Here is a 22,500-nt window from a genome sequence, read left to right as displayed (position 1 = left end):
TTCATATTTACATGTCTTCTGTGGTCTCTAACATTACACCTATAGCTACATGTTTAAGCATTTATTTCATATTTACATGTCTTCTGTGGACTCTAACATTACACCTATAGCTACATGTTTAAGCATTTATTTCATATTTACATGTCTCCTGTGGTCTCTAACGTTACACCTATAGCTACATGTTTAAGCATTTATTTCATATTTACATGTCTTCTGTGGACTCTAACATTACACCTATAGCTACATGTTTAAGCATTTATTTCATATTTACATGTCGATTTCAGCTCCGACATTATTTCAGACATGCCCTACATAGTATGTGAAGAGGCTGCCTGTGATATTAACTCATTTTGGATAAAAAAAATGTGGTGAAAAGCTGGATGTTTGGTCACATTATGATAAAACATTGCTTTAAAAAAAGAAATGTCTTTCCAGTGCATTATACAGCAGGCCTTGTTGACAGAACTGTTAGAGATTTTGAAGGTCTGTTTCCAGAAATGAACCAGTATTTAATGTGTAAAGTCTGTGATATTTACATTGGAATTAATGAGCTCGGCTGGAAGGGGTCCAACCAATGGGGAGAGGGGGCGGGGCTTAGCTAAAGGTCGGTTCTCCCGAATGCTGCCTGCGGGTGGAGCGAGAGAGAGAGAGACAGAGAGACAGAGACAGAGACAGAGACAGAGAGACAGAGACAGAGACAGAGATGGAGACAGAGACAGAGACAGACAGAGACAGACAGAGACAGAGACAGAGACAGAGACAGAGACAGAGACAGAGACAGAGAGAGAGACGGAGACAGAGACAGAGACAGAGACAGAGACAGAGACAGAGACAGAGACAGAGACAGAGACAGAGACAGAGAGAGACAGAGACAGAGACAGAGACAGAGACAGAGACAGAGAGAGATAGAGAGAGAGAGAGAGACAGACAGAGACAGACAGAGACAGAGACAGATACAGATACAGATCGAGGCCCAATCCCAATTGCCTCCCTCAAACCCTGAGCCCTGGACCCTCATTGACTTTAATGACGTCAGCTGTAAGTGCTTGAGGGTGAGAGGCTGCAAGGGCTCCAAATTGTTGTGAAAGAAATGGGACAGCACTTTGAAGATGAGTCCGCCATTCATGACACTTTGCATCACTTTATAACAGCCAGTGCCTACCTACATGCTTGGCCTATTTATACATGTCTATCATGTCTATTTTAGTATTTAAGCTGATCGTTTTATTATTAGTTTCATAAATACACTTTCCTGTGTGATATGGGTTGTAATATTCATATATAATAATATTCATTATAAATTTCATTTCCATATTATTTTGCTCATTAGTCATTTCTCAACATGTTTCCCTTATTATTATTATTATTAAATATATAGCCCATATCCTTCCATTCCGTCTCCCTTTGAGAACAGTGAGAAAGCACTATTGTGTTTGTTGACATTCTAATCGTGATACATAACTAATTTGCATACTTAAATGATTTACGTTCAGAGGATCCCCCTCATTCCCCTGCTAACACTATGAACTATGGGAAATTTCTTTGCTAAAGTCAGCCAAAGTCAGCATCGATGCTGACTTTGGCAAAGGGCACATAAAGGGGCGGGGCTGAGCCCTCACTGACTTAGCTGCACATTCATGTAAATGGTGCATTTATATAGCACTTTTATCCAAGGCGCTTTACATAGATTGTGCATTTCATTCACCCATTCACACACACATTCATACACTGATTGCGGCGGAAGCCATGCAAGGTACCAACCAGCACATCGGGAGCAATTTGGGGTTCAGTGTCTTGCCCAAGGACACTTCGACATGTGGACAGGAGGAGCCGGGATTCGAACCACCGACCCATGGATCATTGGACGACCTGCTCTACCTCTTGAGCCACAGTCGCCCCATGTAAAGTCTGCGAGGGCTTGAGGGATGTCCCATTTGAAATCGGTAAGTCAGTGAGGGAGTGGATTGGGATTGGGCCAGAGACAGAGACAGAGAGAGAGAGACAGAGACAGAGACAGAGAGACGGACAGATGGACAGATGAATAAAGTGTGGTTCCATTCAGAAACTCATCAGATATTCCGAGGGGGCTGAATGATGTAGTATTCATGGCGCGCGCCGCAGCGCCCCCCATTAGGGGATTGCCCTGCACGCTGTTTTGACACAACTGTGTCAGAGAGCTGCTTAGAATGCCCAAAGCCAGCAGTGCACCACACACACACACACACACACACAACACACACAGATCATATTCAGTGTTTCACACATGCTCGCCAACAGTGCACACGCACGCACACACGCAGGCTTGTCCCCAAATGCCCTGCAGATAGTCATGCCATGAGCGTGCATGCACTCACAGACATTTTGCAAACATTATGTATGCACAAATATTACAACCACCGTTACATCCTGTGAATAACGTGAGTGCAATATGTAATTTACATCATAATACATTCGTGTAAAACAATGTGTAATTTACATCATAATACATTAATGTATAAAAACTAGGGATGCACCGAAAGGGAAATTCTTGGCCGAAACCGAATACCGAATATAGGAAACAGTTGGCCGAAAACCGAATACCGAATAGCCGAATACATATTTGTTGTAAAGCTACCTGATTATGGCAAAAGACATGATTATGGCAAAACCTAACTTAAATAATAAACACTTATGGGTCCATTAAAAAAACATCTAATTAATTGGAGGCTTTGTGATTAATCTCAATTAATCACATTTTAATCGCATATCAATAGGCCTATTTAACCTGAGCAGTGAGCTTTTTTTTCTACATAAGCATAGGCAATACAACAAGTAGTAATAATAATAGTGATAATAATATTATTTATATAAAGCTTCTCTGAGTACTTAGACACTTTTCAAGGAGAACATGAGAAAACAAATAAAAACAACTTTATTAGAGAAAAACTAAGACTATGGAATAAAATAAATTAAATTAAAGTGGAACGAGATAGCAATATTCCAGTGGTGGGTTTGAATTTATAGGTGGTGGCATGTCCCTGAGTTTTGGGAAGTGCATTCATTCATTGTTAAAGCTCCAAATGATATTCCCATTCGTCTTTGTGTCTGCCCGTGTAAATGCAGCAGCGAGTGTGATGGGGTTGGGGAACGGATGGAAAGTACATAGTGTTAAAACTAACGTTAGCTCCCATGCTAGCTATAGCTTCCCTCGTCAACAGAACACCACCCGTCCACAGATCGGGTGGAAGAGCTGCTGATATCACGTTGCTTGTGCCCGTGGATGGGAAATAAGATTTAAAAGGCTATGGAAGCGTGGATGAAAGCACAGATAAAGTTGTCAGATCTGCCTGTGCATTGAAGCATTCCGTGACTGCTGCTCGTGTGTTGCGTTGTGACTGCTGGCTGCTGCCTGCTGAGCTGATGCATAGTTAATGAGCGTCATAAGCATGCGCCCTTCCTGCGCTGAAAGTAGCAGATCTACAAGCTATCTACCCGTCGCAATGCACAGCACGTTGGGCTTGTACATCTTTGTTTTTCCCGCAGTTTAGTTCGATTCACAACTTTAGGACCACTACTACTATTCGGTGATATTTTTCGGCTTATTTGAGCCGAAACCGAATAGGCCGAAAATACATTTTTAGCCATTTTTGGCCGAATATTTTCGGTGGCCGAATTTTCGGTGCATCCCTAATAAAAACTGTTATTTATTCAACCATTTCACGTTATTATTTATCCCATTAAGACCTGATGACCCGATTCTACAAATGTCTCCTAAATCATGACAGTTTAAGAAGGTATTCACGTAGTATTCACGTAGACATTATCACACCCATCAGAACAATGTGAGTCTTAAGTGGCAACCCTATGAACTACGTCTAAATCTAGGCTGATAACAAGCCGTTTATACTCGGAGAGATTTTCAGCTTACACAATTATGGTACGTCCATTTTTTCATTACATAATTATTGTTTTTAATTCCTGCATTTTGTGATTTAAAAGGCTTAGTAACCCCTAAAGGCAATTAAGAGTTTATAAGCTCAGATTGCCTTTGGGGTTTACTAAAAGGTGCTGTGCAAACAAACTGGCCTTGCCTTTTAATGTTTAATCCTTTTTGCATTGAGGTTTTTGCAAAAAAGGCTTCTAAATCCTGAAAAACCCATGTTTCTATGTCAGTAGTGCTCAACCTTTTTCATGTCAAGGACCCCCAGAATTATCTCTATTGGGCCACGGACCCCCATCTCAAAATATGTAGTTCCAGCGACCCCCCAGAAGCCAATATTTTAATAAAAAATGTTCGCTCTGAAATATATATTCAAAGATTTGTGCCACATTTTCACGATTTTTCAAAAATAGCAGAATGCTTAAAACACCAAAAGGGGCCGGGGCCTTTTTAAAGAAGAAGAAGGCAACTTGTTTGTCCAAACGTTGGTGACAATAAAATTATTTTTGGCATTGGAGGAACTACGAGCTGTGAGACCTCTCCTTTCTATTTTAAAGTATTTTTCAACTAAGTAACACTTCTTCAAGTTAACACTTGAAAAAGCCTAAACGGTCGAAACATCGTGAAGTGTCCTGCCTGCATGTGTTGGTGAATAACTATCGTCTGGAGCATTACAGCAGTGAGTTGCGAGCTCCTATACTTGTGTCTAATTTCGAACGCCAGTGAGCCTTTACTATGAGACCTAGTAGAACATGTATGAGCTTGTAGTTCTATTTTTGAAAAATTGTGAAAATGTGCCTCAAATCTTTGAATATATATCATTACAGAGTGAACATTTTAACTCAAATCTTTGCTTTCAGATGGGGGGCAGAGGCATATTACATAGAAAACCGTCAGGACATTGAAGATTATTTTTTAATTTCGACGTCAGGCCTAAATGGGTTAAGTGAAATCACTGAATATACCTTTAAAGGCTTACGTAATTATGCAAGTAAACATGGAGTTAGAAGAACGTGGTGGTTCCACATAAATATCCAATATCCACTCAAAGCTTTTACACACACGCACACGCACACGACACAGAGAGAGAGACACAGAGAGAGAGAGAGAGAGAGAGAGAGAGAGAGAGAAGATGGGGGAAAGGGCAAAAGAGAGGGAGAGAGAGAGAGAGAGAGAGAGAGGAGAGAGAGAGAGAGAGAGAGAGAGAGAGAGAGAGAGAGAGAGAGAGAGAGAGAGAGAGAGAGAGAGGGAGGGAGGGAGGGGAGGGAGGAGGGGGAAAGGGCAAAAGAGAGAAGAGAGAGAGAGAGAGAGAGAGAGAGAGAGAGAGAGAGAGAGAGAGAAAGGGCAAGAGAGAGGGAGGGAGAGAGAGAGAGAGAGAGAGAGAGGAGAGGAGGGGAAAGGGCAAGAGAGAGGGAGAGAGAGGTAGAGAGAGAGAGAGAGGAGAGGAGGGGAAAGGGCAAGAGAGAGGGAGAGAGAGGTAGAGAGAGAGAGAGAGAGAGAGGGGGGGGGGGCACCCGGAGGGAACGGGAACACTCTTATTACGGCGACAGCTCTGGGATGACGAGCTTGTGTGTGTGTGTGTGTGTGTGTGTGTGTGTGCGTGTGCATGTGCGTGTGTGTGTGTGTGTGTGTGTGCATGTGTCGTGGCAGCCTCTCTAAGCCATGTAGGACTGAGAACACATTCTACAAAACACCCTGGACAACGCTCCACACGTCCCAGACTCTGCTCCCTTCTCTAAAACACCCTGGACAACGCTCCACACGTCCTAGACTCTTCTACCTTCTCTAGAACACCCTGGACAACGCTCCACACGTCCCAGACTCTGCTCCCTTCTCTAAAACACCCTGGACAACGCTCCACACGTCCTAGACTCTGCTCCCTTCTCTAAAACACCCTGGACAACGCTCCACATGTCCCAGACTCTGCTCCCTTCTCTAGAACACCCTGGACAACGCTCCACACGTCCTAGACTCTGCTCCCTTCCCTAAAACACCCTGGACAACGCTCCACACGTCCCAGACTCTGCTCCCTTCTCTAAAAAGCACCCTGGACAACGCTCCACACGTCCCAGACTCTGCTCCCTTCTCTAGAACACCCTGGACAACGCTCCACACGTCCCAGACTCTGCTCCCTTCTCTAAAACACCCTGGACAACGCTCCACACGTCCCAGACTCTGCTCCCTTCTCTAAAACACCCTGGACAACGCTCCACACGTCCCAGACTCTGCTCCCTTCTCTAAAACACCCTGGACAACGCTCCACACGTCCTAGACTCTTCTCCCTTCTCTAAAACACCCTGGACAACGCTCCACACGTCCCAGACTCTGCTCCCTTCTCTAAAACACCCTGGACAACGCTCCACACGTCCCAGACTCTGCTCCCTTCTCTAAAAACACCCTGGACAACGCTCCACACGTCCTAGACTCTTCTCCCTTCTCTAGAACACCCTGGACAACGCTCCACACGTCCTAGACTCTTCTCCCTTCTCTAAAACACCCTGGACAACGCTCCACACGTCCCAGACTCTGCTCCCTTCTCTAAAAACACCCTGGACAACGCTCCACACGTCCTAGACTCTGCTCCCTTCCCTAAAACACCCTGGAGGACAACGCTCCACACGTCCTAGACTCTGCTCCCTTCTCTAGAACACCCTGGACAACGCTCCACACGTCCCAGACTCTGCTCCCTTCTCTAGAACACCCTGGACAACGCTCCACACGTCCCAGACTCTGCTCCCTTCTCTAGAACACCCTGGACAACGCTCCACACGTCCCAGACTCTTCTCCCTTCTCTAAAACACCCTGGAGGACAACGCTCCACACGTCCTAGACTCTGCTCCCTTCTCTAAAACACCCTGGACAACGCTCCACACGTCCCAGACTCTGCTCCCTTCTCTAATACACCCTGGACAATGCTCCACACGTCCCAGACTCTGCTCCCTTCCCTAAATACCCTCGCCAACACTCCACACGTACCAGACTCTTCTCCCTTCTGGCTCCAAAACTATGGAATGAACTTCCCATTGCAGTCAGAACTACAGACTCACTCCCGATCTAAACTATGGAATGAACTTCCCATTACAGTCAGAACTACAGCCTCACTCCCGATCTAAACTATGGAATGAACTTCCCATTACAGTCAGAACTACAGCCTCACTCCCAATCTAAACTATGGAATGAACTTCCCATTACAGTCAGAACTACAGACTCACTCCCAATCTAAACTATGGAATGCACTTCCCATTACGCTCATGCACACACGCACACGGAGCCGCGCATGCACATATGCACACAGAGGCGTGCATGCACACGGAGGCGTGCATGCACACGGCGTGTGCATGCACACACGCACACGCAGGCGCGCATGCACACACGTACACGGCGCGCGCATGCACACACGCACACGGAGGCGCGCATGCACACACGGAGGTGCGTATATACAGTATATATACACTAACATGGAATCCGATTTAGATTAGGTTCACACAGAGACAGATCTGATTTAGATCAGGTTACTGCGTTCACACAGAGACGGATCTGATTTAGATCAGGTTACTGCGTTCACACAGAGACGGATCTGATTTAGATCAGGTTACTGCGTTCACACAGAGATCTCCTGAAAAAGGATTTGAATCAGATGCGAAACCACCTCGGAAAGTGGCCCAAGTCGCATTTGTAAAAAAATCTGATTCCATGTGACTCGTTTGTGTTTAGAAGTATTATTAAAACAAATCAGATTGCAATCTGGAAGTGGCACAGATCTGATTCAGGATGGATTTAAACGGGGGTTTAGGATGTAACTTTTAAACCATGTAATTTCAGTACGTTTTTGTCTAGAACATCAACTGGACTGATGGAGTTATCAACTGGACTGATGGAGTTATCTGGAAAGTGAAATGCCACCGTCCGTCATCTGATATGTCTCTCAAAAAGTCTGTAGTGATGATGATGTTGGGCGATGAAGATGGAAATGTTTTCTCCTAACCTCTCCTTACTGACGTTCTCACAGCCAACCCAAATCAACCCGAGTGAGTCGAAACACCACCCGACCTGAGCCCTAAAATCTCACACGATAAAGAGCCCAGAGCGAGAAATCAACAACAAAAAAACATTGTTCTTTCCAATTGCCGGCCAGACCATAATATGCTGCATGTGACATGTCATCCATCTACACTCTCTCTCCATGTTTTCACATCTCTCTACCAGCAGATAGCAAATACATCCATCCATCTTCAACCGCTTATCCGAAGTCGGGTCGCGGGGGGCAACAGCTCCACCAGAGTGCTCCAGACGTCTCTCTCCAGAGCAACATTTGTGACTTCCTCCTGGGGGAGTCGCGAGACGTTCCAAGGCCAGTGAATCCAACTGCGCCTTGGTCTGCCCCGGGGGTCTCCTCCCAGTGGGACGTGCCTCGAAGACCTCCCTAGGAAGACGCCCGAGAGGCATCCTAACCAGATGCCCCGGGGGTCTCCTTCCAGTGGGACTTGCATCGAGGACCTCCCTAGGGAGACGCCCAAGAGGCATCCTAACCAGATACCCCGGGGTCTCCTCCCAGTGGGACGTGCATCGAGGACCTCCCTAGGGAGATGCCCGAGAGGAATCCTAACCAGATGCCCGAACCACCTAAGCTGGCTCCTTACTCCGAGTCTCTCTCACGTGACTGAACTTCTTATAGAAAATACAGGCTTAAGAAAAAGCCCCCCAAAATAACTCAAGACACACACAAAACTTTTCCTGTTGCATTCTGTACTTTTAAAGTACTTAATAAACGTTTCTGCTAACCAGCTTTCCTTCACTGTTAAACGTATTACTATACATTATCATTAATTAATTATTTCTTTGCGAGCTACGAATATATTCGTACCCCCCCAGCTATGGGATGTTATAAGACCCACCCGTATACTCCATATATGAACTGGTTGAGACTCAGAGCAGCTTTTAACATTGATCCGGTTGCTATGGCAACACCTGCGTCACCACCAGCTATGGGACGTTACAGCTCAGTTTACCTCTCTCTGTTCAAAGCAGGATCTTCAAAACCTCCATAACTGGGGAATCTACGAGCGCTGTCCTTGGTGGATCTTCAGCCGTACAAAGTTCGGATGTCTGTTTCCGGTGTACAGGTAAACGGTGTGCACTGATGCTAACGCTAGCCAATGGTTGCAGTGGACGTGTGCAGGGGGGCGGGGCTACAGCGGGGTTCTCCTAAAGTAAACGCATGCGCTGGCACAGCTTAACGACAATTATGATATACGCTAGCAGCAAAAAAAGAGTTAAACATGAAGCAACACACAAGTCTGAAATAGAACCCACAACATTATAACAGAAAACGGCCAAACCAAGACCCAGTCCAAAATGCGTCACGTCTCTGTGTGTGTACGGTTGTAATGCACGCAACTCGAGAACCGCTTGCTCCACAGACTTCAAATTCGACATGCGCGTTCCACACCCCCGCAGGAAGTGCAGTGCCTGGCCTCGAGTCGGTCGGACCCACGGTTCTCCAGAACCACCACAAAATACTCTGGTCAGGCTCTGCCAGTGGGCCTAATCAGCCTAAATCCCCTCACCTGTGCAATTTCCAGCCTCTGCCTCAGCCAATTGATTGCCATGGCAACTCCACACCTGCCAATTGATTACTTAACCACTCCACTTTTCACAGTCACTCTTCAGATACAGAGATCTCCATGTGGGACACAGACAGACAGTTAGAACGGGTGCTATGACAAGTTGACAATGGGTATTATTATGTTCCCAAATTGCATCGTTCTCAAGTCGGCCGGCCCGACCGGTACGTACAGGTCTAGTACATTCAAATTAACAATAAAATAAAATGAATCGTGTTTATCACAGCCAGCAGAGTCCTATCCCACTCCAAAACCAATTAGCATAAAGTATCTGAGCACGAACCCCGAGGAAACTCCACGTTTCTGCTCTTCTCGATAATTCGTCCTGTTACCGCGCCGACAGGGGGACGATGACCTCCACGTAGTTGACGGGGAAGTGCCCCGACTGTCCGCGCAGCGTCCCCTCGAACCAGTTCTCGTCCATCTGCTTGGTCAGGGCGATGAGGTCGCCCGCGCAGAACGCCAGCTCGCCCTCGCTCAGCGGGTCGAAGTCGTAGAGCGCCCGGCAGCTCGCCTCCCCCCCGAACGGAGGAGGCAGCGGAGCCGGGCCGGGCCGCGAGGAGGAGGAGGGCGACGGGCTCCCGCTGCTCGACTCTTGTGCCTCGTAGCTGGCCCTGGGTCTGGGCGTGTACACGCTGCGCTGCGGCCTCTCCCGGGCCTCGGCCAGCCTGTCCCGGAGCCTGTCGGAGACCTCCTGGAGGACCCCGGCCGCCGCCCTGTGGTACTCGAGCTGGGCGCGGACGAAGGCGGCCAGGCATCCCGCATGCTCCACATCGCTCCCCAGGACGGCCTGCATGCACGTCTCCGCCACCTCCTTGGACTCGTGGAACTTGTCGTGGGCCTGGCGCACCTCGTCGTCGGGGAAGTTGCCCTGGCGCTTCCGCTTGTAGTCGTAGTCCAGCCGGCGGCCCTCCATCTTCTTGAGGTGCTGCTGGCAGTCCCTCAGCTCCGTGTCGTGGAGAGCCTGCAGGGGGTCCGTGAAGCCCTGCTTCACGTCGGCGTCCAGCGCCTCCTTGGCCTCCGACAGCCTCCGGATGGCCTCGCCGGCGTCCGCCAGCGCCCCGCCGAAGCAGCTGTCCTCTCCCAGCTCCAGGCCGTACTTCAGCATGCAGTCGGCCAGCAGGCTCTCGGCCTGCGGGTACCCCAGTGACCCCTGACCCCCCGGCTCGCCGCCCGTACTTCGCATCTTGGACACTTGGCTCAGCACGGACATCTTGGCGCGCGCCGCCAGGTTGGGCTGCAGGAACTCGGACGTGCGCGAGATGACCTCCGACACCGCCTTGGCGGTCACCTCCACCTTACGCTCCAACACTTTGAAGTCCTCGTCCAGCTTGGTTCCCTCGGCTCCGCCCACCATCTCGCTGACCTTCTGGCTGGCCTTGTGGAACTGTTTCTTCAGCCCGGCGATGGTCATCCTGAAAGCCGACGGCCGACGGACGGACTGTGGTCGTTCGTTCTTGCGTCGACTTTAAAAATGAACCGGTTCCATGTTCTGTCGTCGAGGAGAAAAAACCGCCAGAGTGGAAAAATATCTGAAAGAGTGTCTGCACCACCATGTATAGGTGGAGCATATGTCTGCTCTGACATCACACACACACACACACACACACAACATGCCACTTTGCACAGGTGTCCCGTCTGCCCAAAGCCCCCAGTAAGGCTATCCAACGTTGACGCTGCCACTACCTACTGGAGAAATGTGGAATTGCAGCACTTTCATGGAGGTGGACGGACGACGTTCATGACGTCACGCGCGTTGAGGTCCGGGGCAAAAGGCTATAGGCTAAACTTCCGCTCGCTCGAGCCATCGAGTTATAATAATATAATTAAACTTCCGGCAGTCTTCTGGGTTGCAACACTGAGGGGGGCAGAAAACAGCACGCTCACGTCATGGTTCATGTACTCGCGCGAGCCCATAGACTCCAATGCATGCCGTAAACTTCCGGTTATCCCCATTCTCGTCGCAGCAAGTATAAAATCAGCCACAGTCATGGCTGTCATAGAACAGCCATGCACAAAAGGTCACGGCTGGCTATGGCTATTATTATCACCACCCCTCCTCCTCCTCCTCCTCCTCCCTCCTCCTCCTCTCCCCCCTACTCCTCCCGCTTCCCGCTCCCCCTCCCCCTCCTCCTCTCCCTCCTCCCCCTTCCCCTCCTCCTCCTCTCCCTCCTCCTCCTCCTCCTCCTCCTCCTCCCTCCTCCTCCTCCTCCCTCCTCCTCCTCCTCCCTCCTCCTCCTCCTCCCTCCTCCTCCTCCCGCTCCTCCTCTTCCTCCTCCTCCTCCTCTCCGCCCTCCTCCCGCTTCCCGCTCCCCCTCCTCCTCCCCCTCCTCTCCGTCCATTGTTCTCCTCGGCCGTCCGCTCAATGCAGCCTTGATACGTATGTGGAACCGCTCAGACAGCCTGGTGGCGTGGCGCTGCCACTTGGCATAATGAGGCAGCGCACTTCAGTTGAAGCACGCTCAGTCGCACGCTTCACCTGAAGGAGCCGCATGCCTCTCAGATTGACACCATGCTACAGAGCATCTGCGACTGTGGCTCAGGAGGTAGAGCAGGTCGTCCAATGATCCATGGGTCGGCGGTTCGAATCCCGGCTCCTCCTGTCTACATGTCGAAGTGTCCTTGGGCAAGACACTGAACCCCAAATTGCTCCCGATGTGCTGGTTGGTACCTTGCATGGCTTCCTTCAATGTGTTTTACAAAAGTCGGCCTCCTCACCAAGAAGGAAAGAAAGCCAGAGTACTTACATGGACAGGACTGATTAAAAGTCCCAATCAAGCGTTGCTATAATCAACCCTGTGCTCTGTGTGTGTGTGTGTGTGTGTGTGTGTGTGTGTGTAATGAGTTGAGTATAGGCTGAGAAACGATACAGAAGACACACAGAACCAAAAGGCCAAATCATGTTTGTTTCAGTGGTCAGTATTACGGCGGAGCTCCACCGGGCGCGTTGCGTCTCTGTCACGTGCGTCAACAAACGAACCGGGGCAATTTAATGCAGTCACGCAACGCAACGCAACGCGGGCAGTGGAGCCACCCTTCATTGATTAAAAAGGGAACATTCCCCGACTGTGACGCGACGCTGACGCGCCCGGTGGAGCCCCGGGGTTAGAGGCTGCCAAACCGAACCCTTTAACCGCAACTCCGTAAGCACGACGCAACGCATGTCGGACCGACGCAAAAAAAGAGAAGAAAAAAAAAGTTGTTTGTGGTGGACAGAACAATGATGGCGTGAGCAGGATTTGAACCCAGGAGGTATGGATTGAAAGTGTAGTGATGATATGCACGCACGGATGCCATCTTCATCCAAACAGAAAAGTCCTATCTAATTGTATCAAATAACGTCAAAATCACCAACATTGCAGCTGTACGGAAAGCTTGAATTATCCTCTTTCAATCTGTAAAGTGTTTGTTTCATAAAAAATCACACCCGTGTGAACTGAGTGTTGCAACTCCCCTCTCTCTTCCCCCCCTCCTCTCTCTCTCTCTCTCTCTCTCTCTCTTTAGCAGGCAACAGTGCAGCACTAATACTATCTCTCTGTTTCTGGCAAACAGCGCCCCTACTGGTACTAATAGTCATCCCTCCATATACAGGTGCTCATGGTTGCACCACTCAAAAGTCCACTGTGGACATGTTATGAGCTACTTCCTGTCAATAACTTCCGTGAGAGACGGACACACACACACACACACACGCGGGGGTGCGGGGGTGTGGTGCGTTTGTTTCCGTGGTACTCACGCAGCTCTGCCCTGCAGGGCGGGGTGTGGCTCAGCCTCTCCAGCGAATCGCTGCTCTCGTCCTCCAGAACGGGGTCGAAGTTCAGGATGAACATCATGACCACGCCCTCCTCGTTCTTCACCGGGATGATGTGCGTGGCGCACAGGAAGTCAGAGCCTGAGACAGGAAGCACAGACATCAACCCATTTTAGACCATTGAATTCCACAAAAAGTCTTCTTTAAATCCTGACAGTTTTCTGAAAAAACCCTATGTTTCTACGTCAGTGGTTCTCAAACTGTTTCATGTCGAGGACCCCCAGGATTATATAATTGGCCTCCTACCCCCCCCCCCCCCCCATGTCAAAATATGTTGTTCCAGTGACCCCCCCCCCCCCCCCCACAGGAGCAGAGATTTGAGTTAAAAACTTTCCCTCTGAAAGAATATATATTCAAAGATTTGCGCCCTGCACATTTTCACGATTTTTCAAAAATAGCAGACCTACAAGCTATGAGCTTGTAGATCTTCTCTTTTTCAATAGCTAAAGTATAACACAATGCTTTAAAACACCAAAAGAGGTTCCCGTCCAGCATGGATTAAAGGTAGTTACAGTAGTCTGCGTAGGCCTACAGTACAGTGTGACAACCACAAAGCAGCTCGCCAAAGAAAAGGTAAATAAATGGTAAATGGTGCATTTATATAGCGCTGTTATCCTTTACTTTATTATGGATCCCCATTAGCACTTGTAAAAGCGTGGCTATTCTTCCTGGGGTCCAGTACACAAAAACACAACACATCATTCACCACAACATAACAAATACAATATACATACAAACATACAATGGTTCACTTAGAGTAAGAGTTACATCTCAAAACAATTGCAATTTAGCATTTTCATCAATATCATTTCATCATAGAAAGGTTGGAAAGGGTTTTCAAAGCTTTACATAGATTGTACATTACATTCACCCATCCACACACCGATGGCGGAGGAAACCATGCAAGGCACCGACCTGCACATCAGGAGCAATTTTGGGGTTCAGAGTCTTGCTCAAGGACAGTTGGACACTAACTCCGACCTGGGGGAGCCCAGGATCGAACCGGGCACCTCACGGTTCACTACTGCTCACTCTAAACCCTGAGCCAATGCCGCACGCCGCAACGTATCCATCCAAACGCACAGGTTAAAAAATATATATATTCAGCTTATCTGAAACAACAAAGACAGTCTGACTGCACTGAGGCTCCGGAGGATTTACAGTCTGACTTTCAAACATCTACAGTCCTGATCATAGGCGGAGCTTGAACTTGACGCCTGGGGGTGCGACAGCTTGGCCAACGACACCCGCGCACACGCGAATCATGCGCGCGCGATCTTTTTGACCTTTATTTTATTAGAGAGAGAGAGAGAGAGAGAGAGAGAGAGAGAGAGAGAGAGAGAGAGAGAGAGAGAGGGAGAGGGAGAGGGAGGGAGAGGGAGAGAGGGAGAGAGCGAGCAGGAAAAAGGGGGCATTGCCCCTGTGGAATGGGCATTGGCATCCAGGATAGAATAGAGGTGATCACCATCACTCACTCAGAATTACTATATCAGGAAATGTGAACCCAAAAGCTTTTTAACACTTATCTTAACCAACGAAAATCACTTACCCTATACCTTTAATATGATTAACATTTTTGAATTGTGATATTATCAAACATAAACATCAAATAACGTCAAAATCACCAACATTGCAGCTGTACGGAAAGCTTGAATTATCCTCTTTCAATCTGCAAAGTGTTTGTTTCATAAAAATCACACCCGTGTGAACTGAGTGGTGCAACTCCTATACTATATCTCTCTCTCTCTGTTTCTGGCAAACAGCGCCCCTACTGGTACTAATAGTCATCCCTCCATATGCTGGTGCTCATGGCCACATAGGCACATAGGTGAACACGGACATTGCGGTTCCTTGGAGTGGTTGCACCACTCAAAAGTCCACTGTGGGCATGTTATGAGCTACTTCCTGTCAAGAACTTCCGTGAGAGACACACACACCACACACCACACACCACACACCACACACACACACACACACACACACACACACACACACACACACACACACACACACACACGGGGCTCAGCCCTGCAGAGCGGGGTGATGCCATAAACATCAAACATATCAGACAGTCTATATATCAGACCTGGGCATTGCACGGCCCTTTAGCTGACTCTGACCGGCCCGTGAAAGGTTACTGGGAAATAATTAGAAAATAAAATGTACTTTCTATAATTTGACCTCATGCGTCGACTAAAACTTGAGTTCCTTTCATTTAGAAGCCTGATTATTCACGTACGTACACGCAATCTTGTTTCCTGCCGTGAACTGTGTGTGATTGACATGTTTAACCTTCCTCTCGTCAGCCCCCAAAAATGTCTCAAAAATGTCCACTCATGCAAAAAACAGAAAGGTGGACGACGAATCAGTGTATGGAAACTAAGTGAAAACTAAGCTGTGATGACTAAAACTAAGACTAAATGTACTGACAATTTCAACAAATAAAAACGAAACAATGTTTTTACATTGCATGCATGCTGAAAATAGGTCTAGAAAGTTCCTCCGACATGGAGTTCAGAGACTTCTTCACCTCTTCCATGTCTGTCTTGGTAGCCATTTTCTGTGGTTTGTGATGAACACACACTGTGGCATCATGTTGGCATCAAAAATACCACCGAAACGTCAGTAGCAAAGAATAGTCACCCGAGGTCAATCTCAAAGTCTTTGTAAAGCTATAGATGTCACTAGATTGCGTGGATGTCGAGCCATCTCAGAGATGTTATCTGGATTGTCGTTTGTTTGTCAGATCCAAACACACGGTGCATCTAGCTGGCAGCCATCTTGGATCCCTCTTGGACATCAGTTCTAGCTGAGCGAACTGGTCTGGTAGGCTACTAGCCTGGGCAGCATAACAGTGTTGTTTTCGTCAACTAAAACTAAGACGGAAAATGTTCGTCGACTACCTTTTTCCACTGAGGAAAACTAAATGGAAACTAAATGAAAACTAAGCTATGAGGTATAAAAGTAAGACTAAATATAGGTACTGACGATTTTGTCAACAAATAAAAACTAGACTAAAATGTAAAAGAGATCTAGTGGACAAGAGATCCAGTACGAGTCATTTTACACTTGTAGAATTGTAGATCGGCTATTTTCAGCAAGTGAAATTACGACGGCAAGGTTATTCTGGTACAAAGATCCATGTAGAATCCACATACAGTGACTTTCAAACAAAATATGGACAACTCAGTACCTATTTATTTACTGAAGCCAGAGGTCAAACTAATAATATATACTCTTACCACAGCTTCTCAAAACAATGTAATTTTCAGATTTTTATATAGAAATAATACAATTAAAATCTTGCAGAATTGAGTTCAGCCTTTTGGCTCGGCTCTCCACAATATGTTTCTCATTTGGCCCCTTAATGGGGAAAATAATTGCCCACCTCTGGTCTAAATAATTCCCAAAAGGAAACCCAATCGGACAACAGAAGTAGGGACGAAACATCTAGATAAAGGAAGAGGGAGGGGGGGTATCAAAAGCATCCCCTCAAAGCAAATGGAACCCTGCATCACGCCGACACCGTTATGTCAATCTGCATCTCTCTTTATCATGTCATGGGTGCAGTGCGTGTGCGTGTGCATGCACACGTGCGTGCGTGCATGCACGTGTAACAGGTGTGTGTGGTACCACTATTATTGGTGGCGTAATTGGTATGTTTCAAGCGAGAGCAAATTGACTACATCGGTCCTACACAAAGATTCAATTCAAAGATTCAATTCAAATTGACTACATCGGTCCTACACAAACATTCAATTCAAAGATTTAATTCAAATTGACTACATCGGTCCTACACAAACATTCAATTAAAAGATTCAATTCAAAGATTAAATTCAAATTGACTACATCGGTCCTACACAAAGATTCAATTCAAAATTCAATTCAAAGATTCAATTCAAATTGACTACATCGGTCCTACACCAAGATTCAATTCAAAGATTCAATTCAAAGATTCAATTCAAATTGACTACATCGGTCCTACACAAAGATTCAATTCCCATTGAACAAACACTGTGAACTAATCAAGGAAGGCAAGAAGTAAAGCCTGGCCCTGGACAAAGAAACGACTTTGCTATTTAAATTAAAAAGACACTCAAGTGACCCGAGGAGGAGCTAATCTGCACCAAAAGGGGTTCCTGCCCAAAATGGGTTAATGTGGCCCTCAGGTTAATATCAGATTATTGATATATCATTCATTTCAGCCGTTACAATTCCACATGCAAACATGACCCGCTTTAATTACTTCAGTCTATCTGTATTTTAGTTCATAAAGTTAACATAGCTAAATGCATGAATAAAAAAAGGTTGCTTTTCAGGATTCCAATTCAAAAATAGCAAAACAATTATTCAGGATTTCAATACGACAGCAATATGCTATGTGGCCCCTCTGGAGTGAGCGTGGAAATATAGTGGCCCTCTCTCCATCGTCAACGTTGCCCAGCCCTGCCATGGATCTAAATGCAGATGCTGTTCCTATGGAAACAGCGGCAGGTTTTAACAGTCTTGGTGACTGAAGCTCCTGCCATATATACTGTATACTGTACGGTATACTGTAGTCCAGGTGGTCCTCAATGCTTCTGGCTGGAGATTCCCAGAGGAAATGCTTTGGCCATACATGTCTCGCGTCTCATATCCCACTCTGTCTGGTGGATTGACCGTATGACTTAAAAACTGGATTAAAAACGCGGATTAAACAATGAAAACATAACTGTGTGTGTGTGTGTGTGTGTGTGTGTGTGTGTGTGTGTGTGTGTGTGTGTGTGTGTGTGTGTGTGTGTTCTGGCACATATACCTCGCTAACCTGACTCATAGCTTGTGTTGCAGACTAGAGCATGTGTCATTCTGTATATCCACTGCTCTGTGCGTGCGTGCATGCGTGCGTGCATGCGTGCGTGCGTGATGAATTACTGAATTCCTCTCGGGACAATATGCATTCCGATACAATGTACTTTGAATATCTACGCCTCTAAATGTGGACGCTATTAATGGCAAATGATGCTGTGTTTAGTGTGCGGAACGCTTCCATTGATCCATGCCAGAACATAACAGATGGATCGATCATTCAAATAAGACACGTTCTGAAAGTGCAGAGGTATTAATTATATTTGCTCAGCGACAACAGCAGAACTACAAGCTCCTGAAGATAAGCCGTCGACTCCTTACAATGGAATATCTTTTCTGGAACATCTTTCTTCACCGATCAGATTTAAATCAGATTTCAAACCATCTCAGAATGTGGTTCATATCCGATTGTTTCTTCTGTTCAGACTTGATAAAGAAATCACACCCGTGTGAAGTGAGTGGTGCAACTCCGTGTGGGGGTCCCCGGGGGGGGGGGGGGGGTCCCCGGAACATCCAGACCCCCAGGAACGGGGGTCCCTCTACTGTACTGTACTGTACTGTACTGATACACCTGAAATGTATGTGTGTGTGTTAGGCTGGTACAAGGCTAGTTTACGACTCGGAACCATTGTGGATTTTAACCCATTTTGACCTGAGATCAGATTCTAAAAATGTCTTCTACAGTTTTCTGGAAAAGCTATATTATTTCTATGCCAGTTGTTCTTCGATTTTTCAAAAATAGCAGACCTACAAGCTCGCTATGAGCTTGTAGGTCTGCTATTCTTCAATAGCTAAAGCATAATATAATGCCAGCACCAAAAGGGCTTCCCGGCCAAAATGGGCAGCAACGATAAAGCTCAGTGTATTAGTGAAAAGGACGAATATATGAAATGCAAGGTTTTCTTTCCGCATGGCCTTTTTTCCAGATGAGCTGGTGAGTTGACGGGACGGGACGGGCGGGCAGACGGGACGGGCTGGTCTTAGGTCTGTGTCTGTAACTCTGCAGGGCTGGTCTTAGGTCCTCTGTCTGTAACTCTGCAGGGCTGGTCTTAGGTCTGTCTGTAACTCTGCAGGGCTGGTCTTAGGTCTGTGTCTGTAACTCTGCAGGGCTGGTCTTAGGTCCTCTGTCTGTAACTCTGCAGGGCTGGTCTTAGGTCTGTGTCTGTAACTCTGCAGGGCTGGTCTTAGGTCCTCTGTCTGTAACTCTGCAGGGCTGGTCTTAGGTCTGTCTGTAACTCTGCAGGGCTGGTCTTAGGTCAGTGTCTGTAACTCTGCAGGGCTGGTCTTAGGTCTGTCTGTAACTCTGCAGGGCTGGTCTTAGGTCTGTGTCTGTAACTCTGCAGGGCTGGTCTTAGGTCTGTCTGTAACTCTGCAGGGCTGGTCTTAGGTCTGTGTCTGTAACTCTGCAGGGCTCGTCTTAGGTCTGTGTCTGTAACTCTGCAGGGCTGGTCTTAGGTCTGTCTGTAACTCTGCAGGGCTGGTCTTAGGTCTGTCTGTAACTCTGCAGGGCTGGTCTTAGGTCTGTCTGTAACTCTGCAGGGCTGGTCTTAGGTCCTCTGTCTGTAACTCTGCAGGGCTGGTCTTAGGTCTGTCTGTAACTCTGCAGGGCTGGTCTTAGGTCTGTCTGTAACTCTGCAGGGCTGGTCTTAGGTCCTCTGTCTGTAACTCTGCAGGGCTGGTCTTAGGTCCTCTGTCTGTAACTCTGCAGGGCTGGTCTTAGGTCTGTCTGTAACTCTGCAGGGCTGGTCTTAGGTCTGTCTGTAACTCTGCAGGGCTGGTCTTAGGTCTGTCTGTAACTCTGCAGGGCTGGTCTTAGGTCCTCTGTCTGTAACTCTGCAGGGCTGGTCTTAGGTCTGTCTGTAACTCTGCAGGGCTGGTCTTAGGTCTGTCTGTAACTCTGCAGGGCTGGTCTTAGGTCTGTGTCTGTAACTCTGCAGGGCTGGTCTTAGGTCTGTCTGTAACTCTGCAGGGCTGGTCTTAGGTCACTGTCTGTAACTCTGCAGGGCTGGTCTTAGGTCTGCTGTCACCACCGGGTCTATTTATAGCGCTGCCCACCAGGCCGACTGCCTGCTGCCCGCAGGCAGTGCATGCTGGGGAAAATAACTACTCACATTTGGTACTTATACTTACACTTATTAACCCATTCTGACCTGAGATCAGATTCTAAAAATGTCTTCTACATCCTGACAGTTTTCTGAATAAAGCTATGTTTCTGTGTCAGTCGTTCTTCGATTTTTCAAAAATATAAAATGTATTACAAAAAAATCACACCCGTGTGAAGTGAGGGGCGCTAATATATTAAAGTCTAGCTCATGTTGATTAGACAATATATGAGACAATATGACGTAAATTACACATGATGATCCCTTCATTGTCAATGGCATTTATTAAACAAACATTGAACTAAAAACAAACAGACCTGTATATAGGAGGGTCTGGCGCCCCTCAAAAATACGTTGAAAACAGCAGATCTACAAGCTCACAATGCGTCGCGTTGCGATGCATTGTGAACTTGTAGATCGGCTGCTATATATATATTTTTTTATTTAAATTATATATGCATGTATGTAGCGTTGCGATGCATTGTGAACTTGTAGATCGGCTGCTATATATATTTTTTAATTTAAATTATATATGCATGTATGTATACAGTCAGGCACGTGCATAGAGTGTTAGAGAGGCAGGGACTGGAATCCTGTAAGAGGGCACGTTTGGATAAAACTAGCAGATCTACAAGCTCTCTCCGCGTCTCAGCGCGACACGTTGAGAGCTTGTAGATCAGCTATTTCCGAGGCTCAACCCTGCACTCTAAGTTCAGGAGAAAAGCATTTCTCCTGAATGCTGCCTTCCTTCCGGCATGGCATGGAAAGGAGACGGAGGGCATTTGCATTTCTTTCACCTTGTAGTAAATGCTGCATTCGTGGTCTGGAGAGGGCAGTTGTTTTACAGACGGGTAAAAGGGCAGTTGTTTTACAGACGGGTAAAAAGGGCAGTTGTTTTACAGACGGGTAAAAGGGCAGTTGTTTTACAGACGGGTAAAAAGGGCAGTTGTTTTACAGACGGGTAAAAGGGGCAGTTGTTTTACAGATGGGTAAAAGGGCCGTTGTTTTACAGATGGGTAAAAGGGCAGTTGTTTTACAGACGGGTAAAAGGGCAGTTGTTTTACAGACTGGTAAAAGGGCAGTTGTTTTACAGATGGGTAAAAGGGCAGTTGTTTTACAGACGGGTAAAAGGGCAGTTGTTTTACAGATGGGTAAAAGGGCAGTTGTTTTACAGATGGGTAAAAGGGCAGTTGTTTTACAGACGGGTAAAAGGGCAGTTGTTTTACAGATGGGTAAAAGGGCAGTTGTTTTACAGACTGGTAAAAGGGCAGTTGTTTTACAGATGGGTAAAAGGGCAGTTGTTTTACAGACGGGTAAAAGGGCAGTTGTTTTACAGACGGGTAAAAGGGCAGTTGTTTTACAGACGGGTAAAAGGGCAGTTGTTTTACAGACGGGTAAAAGGGCAGTTGTTTTACAGACGGGTAAAAGGGCAGTTGTTTTACAGATGGGTAAAAGGGCAGTTGTTTTACAGACGGGTAAAAGGGCAGTTGTTTTACAGACGGGTAAAAGGGCAGTTGCTTTACAGACGGGTAAAAGGGCAGTTGCTTTACAGACGGGTAAAAGGGCAGTTGTTTTACAGACGGGTAAAAGGGCAGTTGCTTTACAGACGGGTAAAAGGGCAGTTGCTTTACAGACGGGTAAAAGGGCAGTTGCTTTACAGACGGGTAAAAGGGCAGTTGCTTTACAGACGGGTAAAAGGGCAGTTGTTTTACAGACGGGTAAAAGGGCAGGGGCTCAAGCCCCTTTTGACGTCACATGTGTGCACGTGCCTGGATACAGTACATATGTGCATGCATGCACGCATCCTCCAGAGCCTGCAGCGTCACAGACCATGAGGTGCCTCTCCTCCACCATCCCATCCCATCCCAGCTGCAGGGGAGGCTGATTTATATACCAGGAGGCCTGTTTCCGCTGGGCTAAGCATTACGCTGCCCTTAATAGTACATCAGTGTCACTATCGTCCCAAAGAGACATTCATTTCTGGGGGAAGGGTCATGGGGGGGGGGGGGGGGTTAGGGGGGCACGAGGACCATCACATCTCTCCTCTATTCGACATCCCCCTCCCCCCCTCTCCTCCCCCTAAAGTACAGTTTGTATAGGACAACATGGTGACGAATGCTCATGGCATTGAAGCTCTAAAATGCGCTGGACTTCAACACAATCCCAACTGGACAGTAGGACAAAGACGTTTTAATGAAA

The 22,500-nt window shown here is 47.1% G+C and overlaps 2 protein-coding genes across 2 annotated transcripts in view; both read right to left on the bottom strand.

Moving 5' to 3' along the window:
- The window catches only part of LOC310854002 (voltage-gated inwardly rectifying potassium channel KCNH7-like), a gene marked incomplete at both ends in the record, with an annotated part of 138,835 nt that overhangs the window by 68,863 nt on the left and 47,472 nt on the right, over positions 1-22,500 (bottom strand). Inside the window, one exon of the mRNA XM_083758476.1 lies at positions 13,280-13,435. Coding sequence (XP_083614602.1) covers positions 13,280-13,435 — 156 coding nt within the window. The remainder of the gene's footprint in view (positions 1-13,279; positions 13,436-22,500) is intronic.
- LOC310854332 (endophilin-A1-like) lies at positions 9,872-10,957 on the bottom strand (the record flags this gene model as incomplete). The annotated part of the gene is made up of 1 exon (XM_083758929.1): positions 9,872-10,957. One exon carries the CDS (start codon positions 10,955-10,957, stop codon positions 9,872-9,874), a length of 1,086 nt encoding a protein of 361 aa, XP_083615055.1.

This window comes from Protomyctophum parallelum (genome assembly GCF_964188405.1).
Source record: "Protomyctophum parallelum genome assembly, chromosome: 23".
Classification (NCBI taxonomy): Eukaryota; Metazoa; Chordata; class Actinopteri; order Myctophiformes; family Myctophidae; genus Protomyctophum; species Protomyctophum parallelum.
The sequence above is the reverse complement of the archived record's forward strand: the minus strand, read 5'-3'. Positions and strand labels throughout refer to the sequence as shown.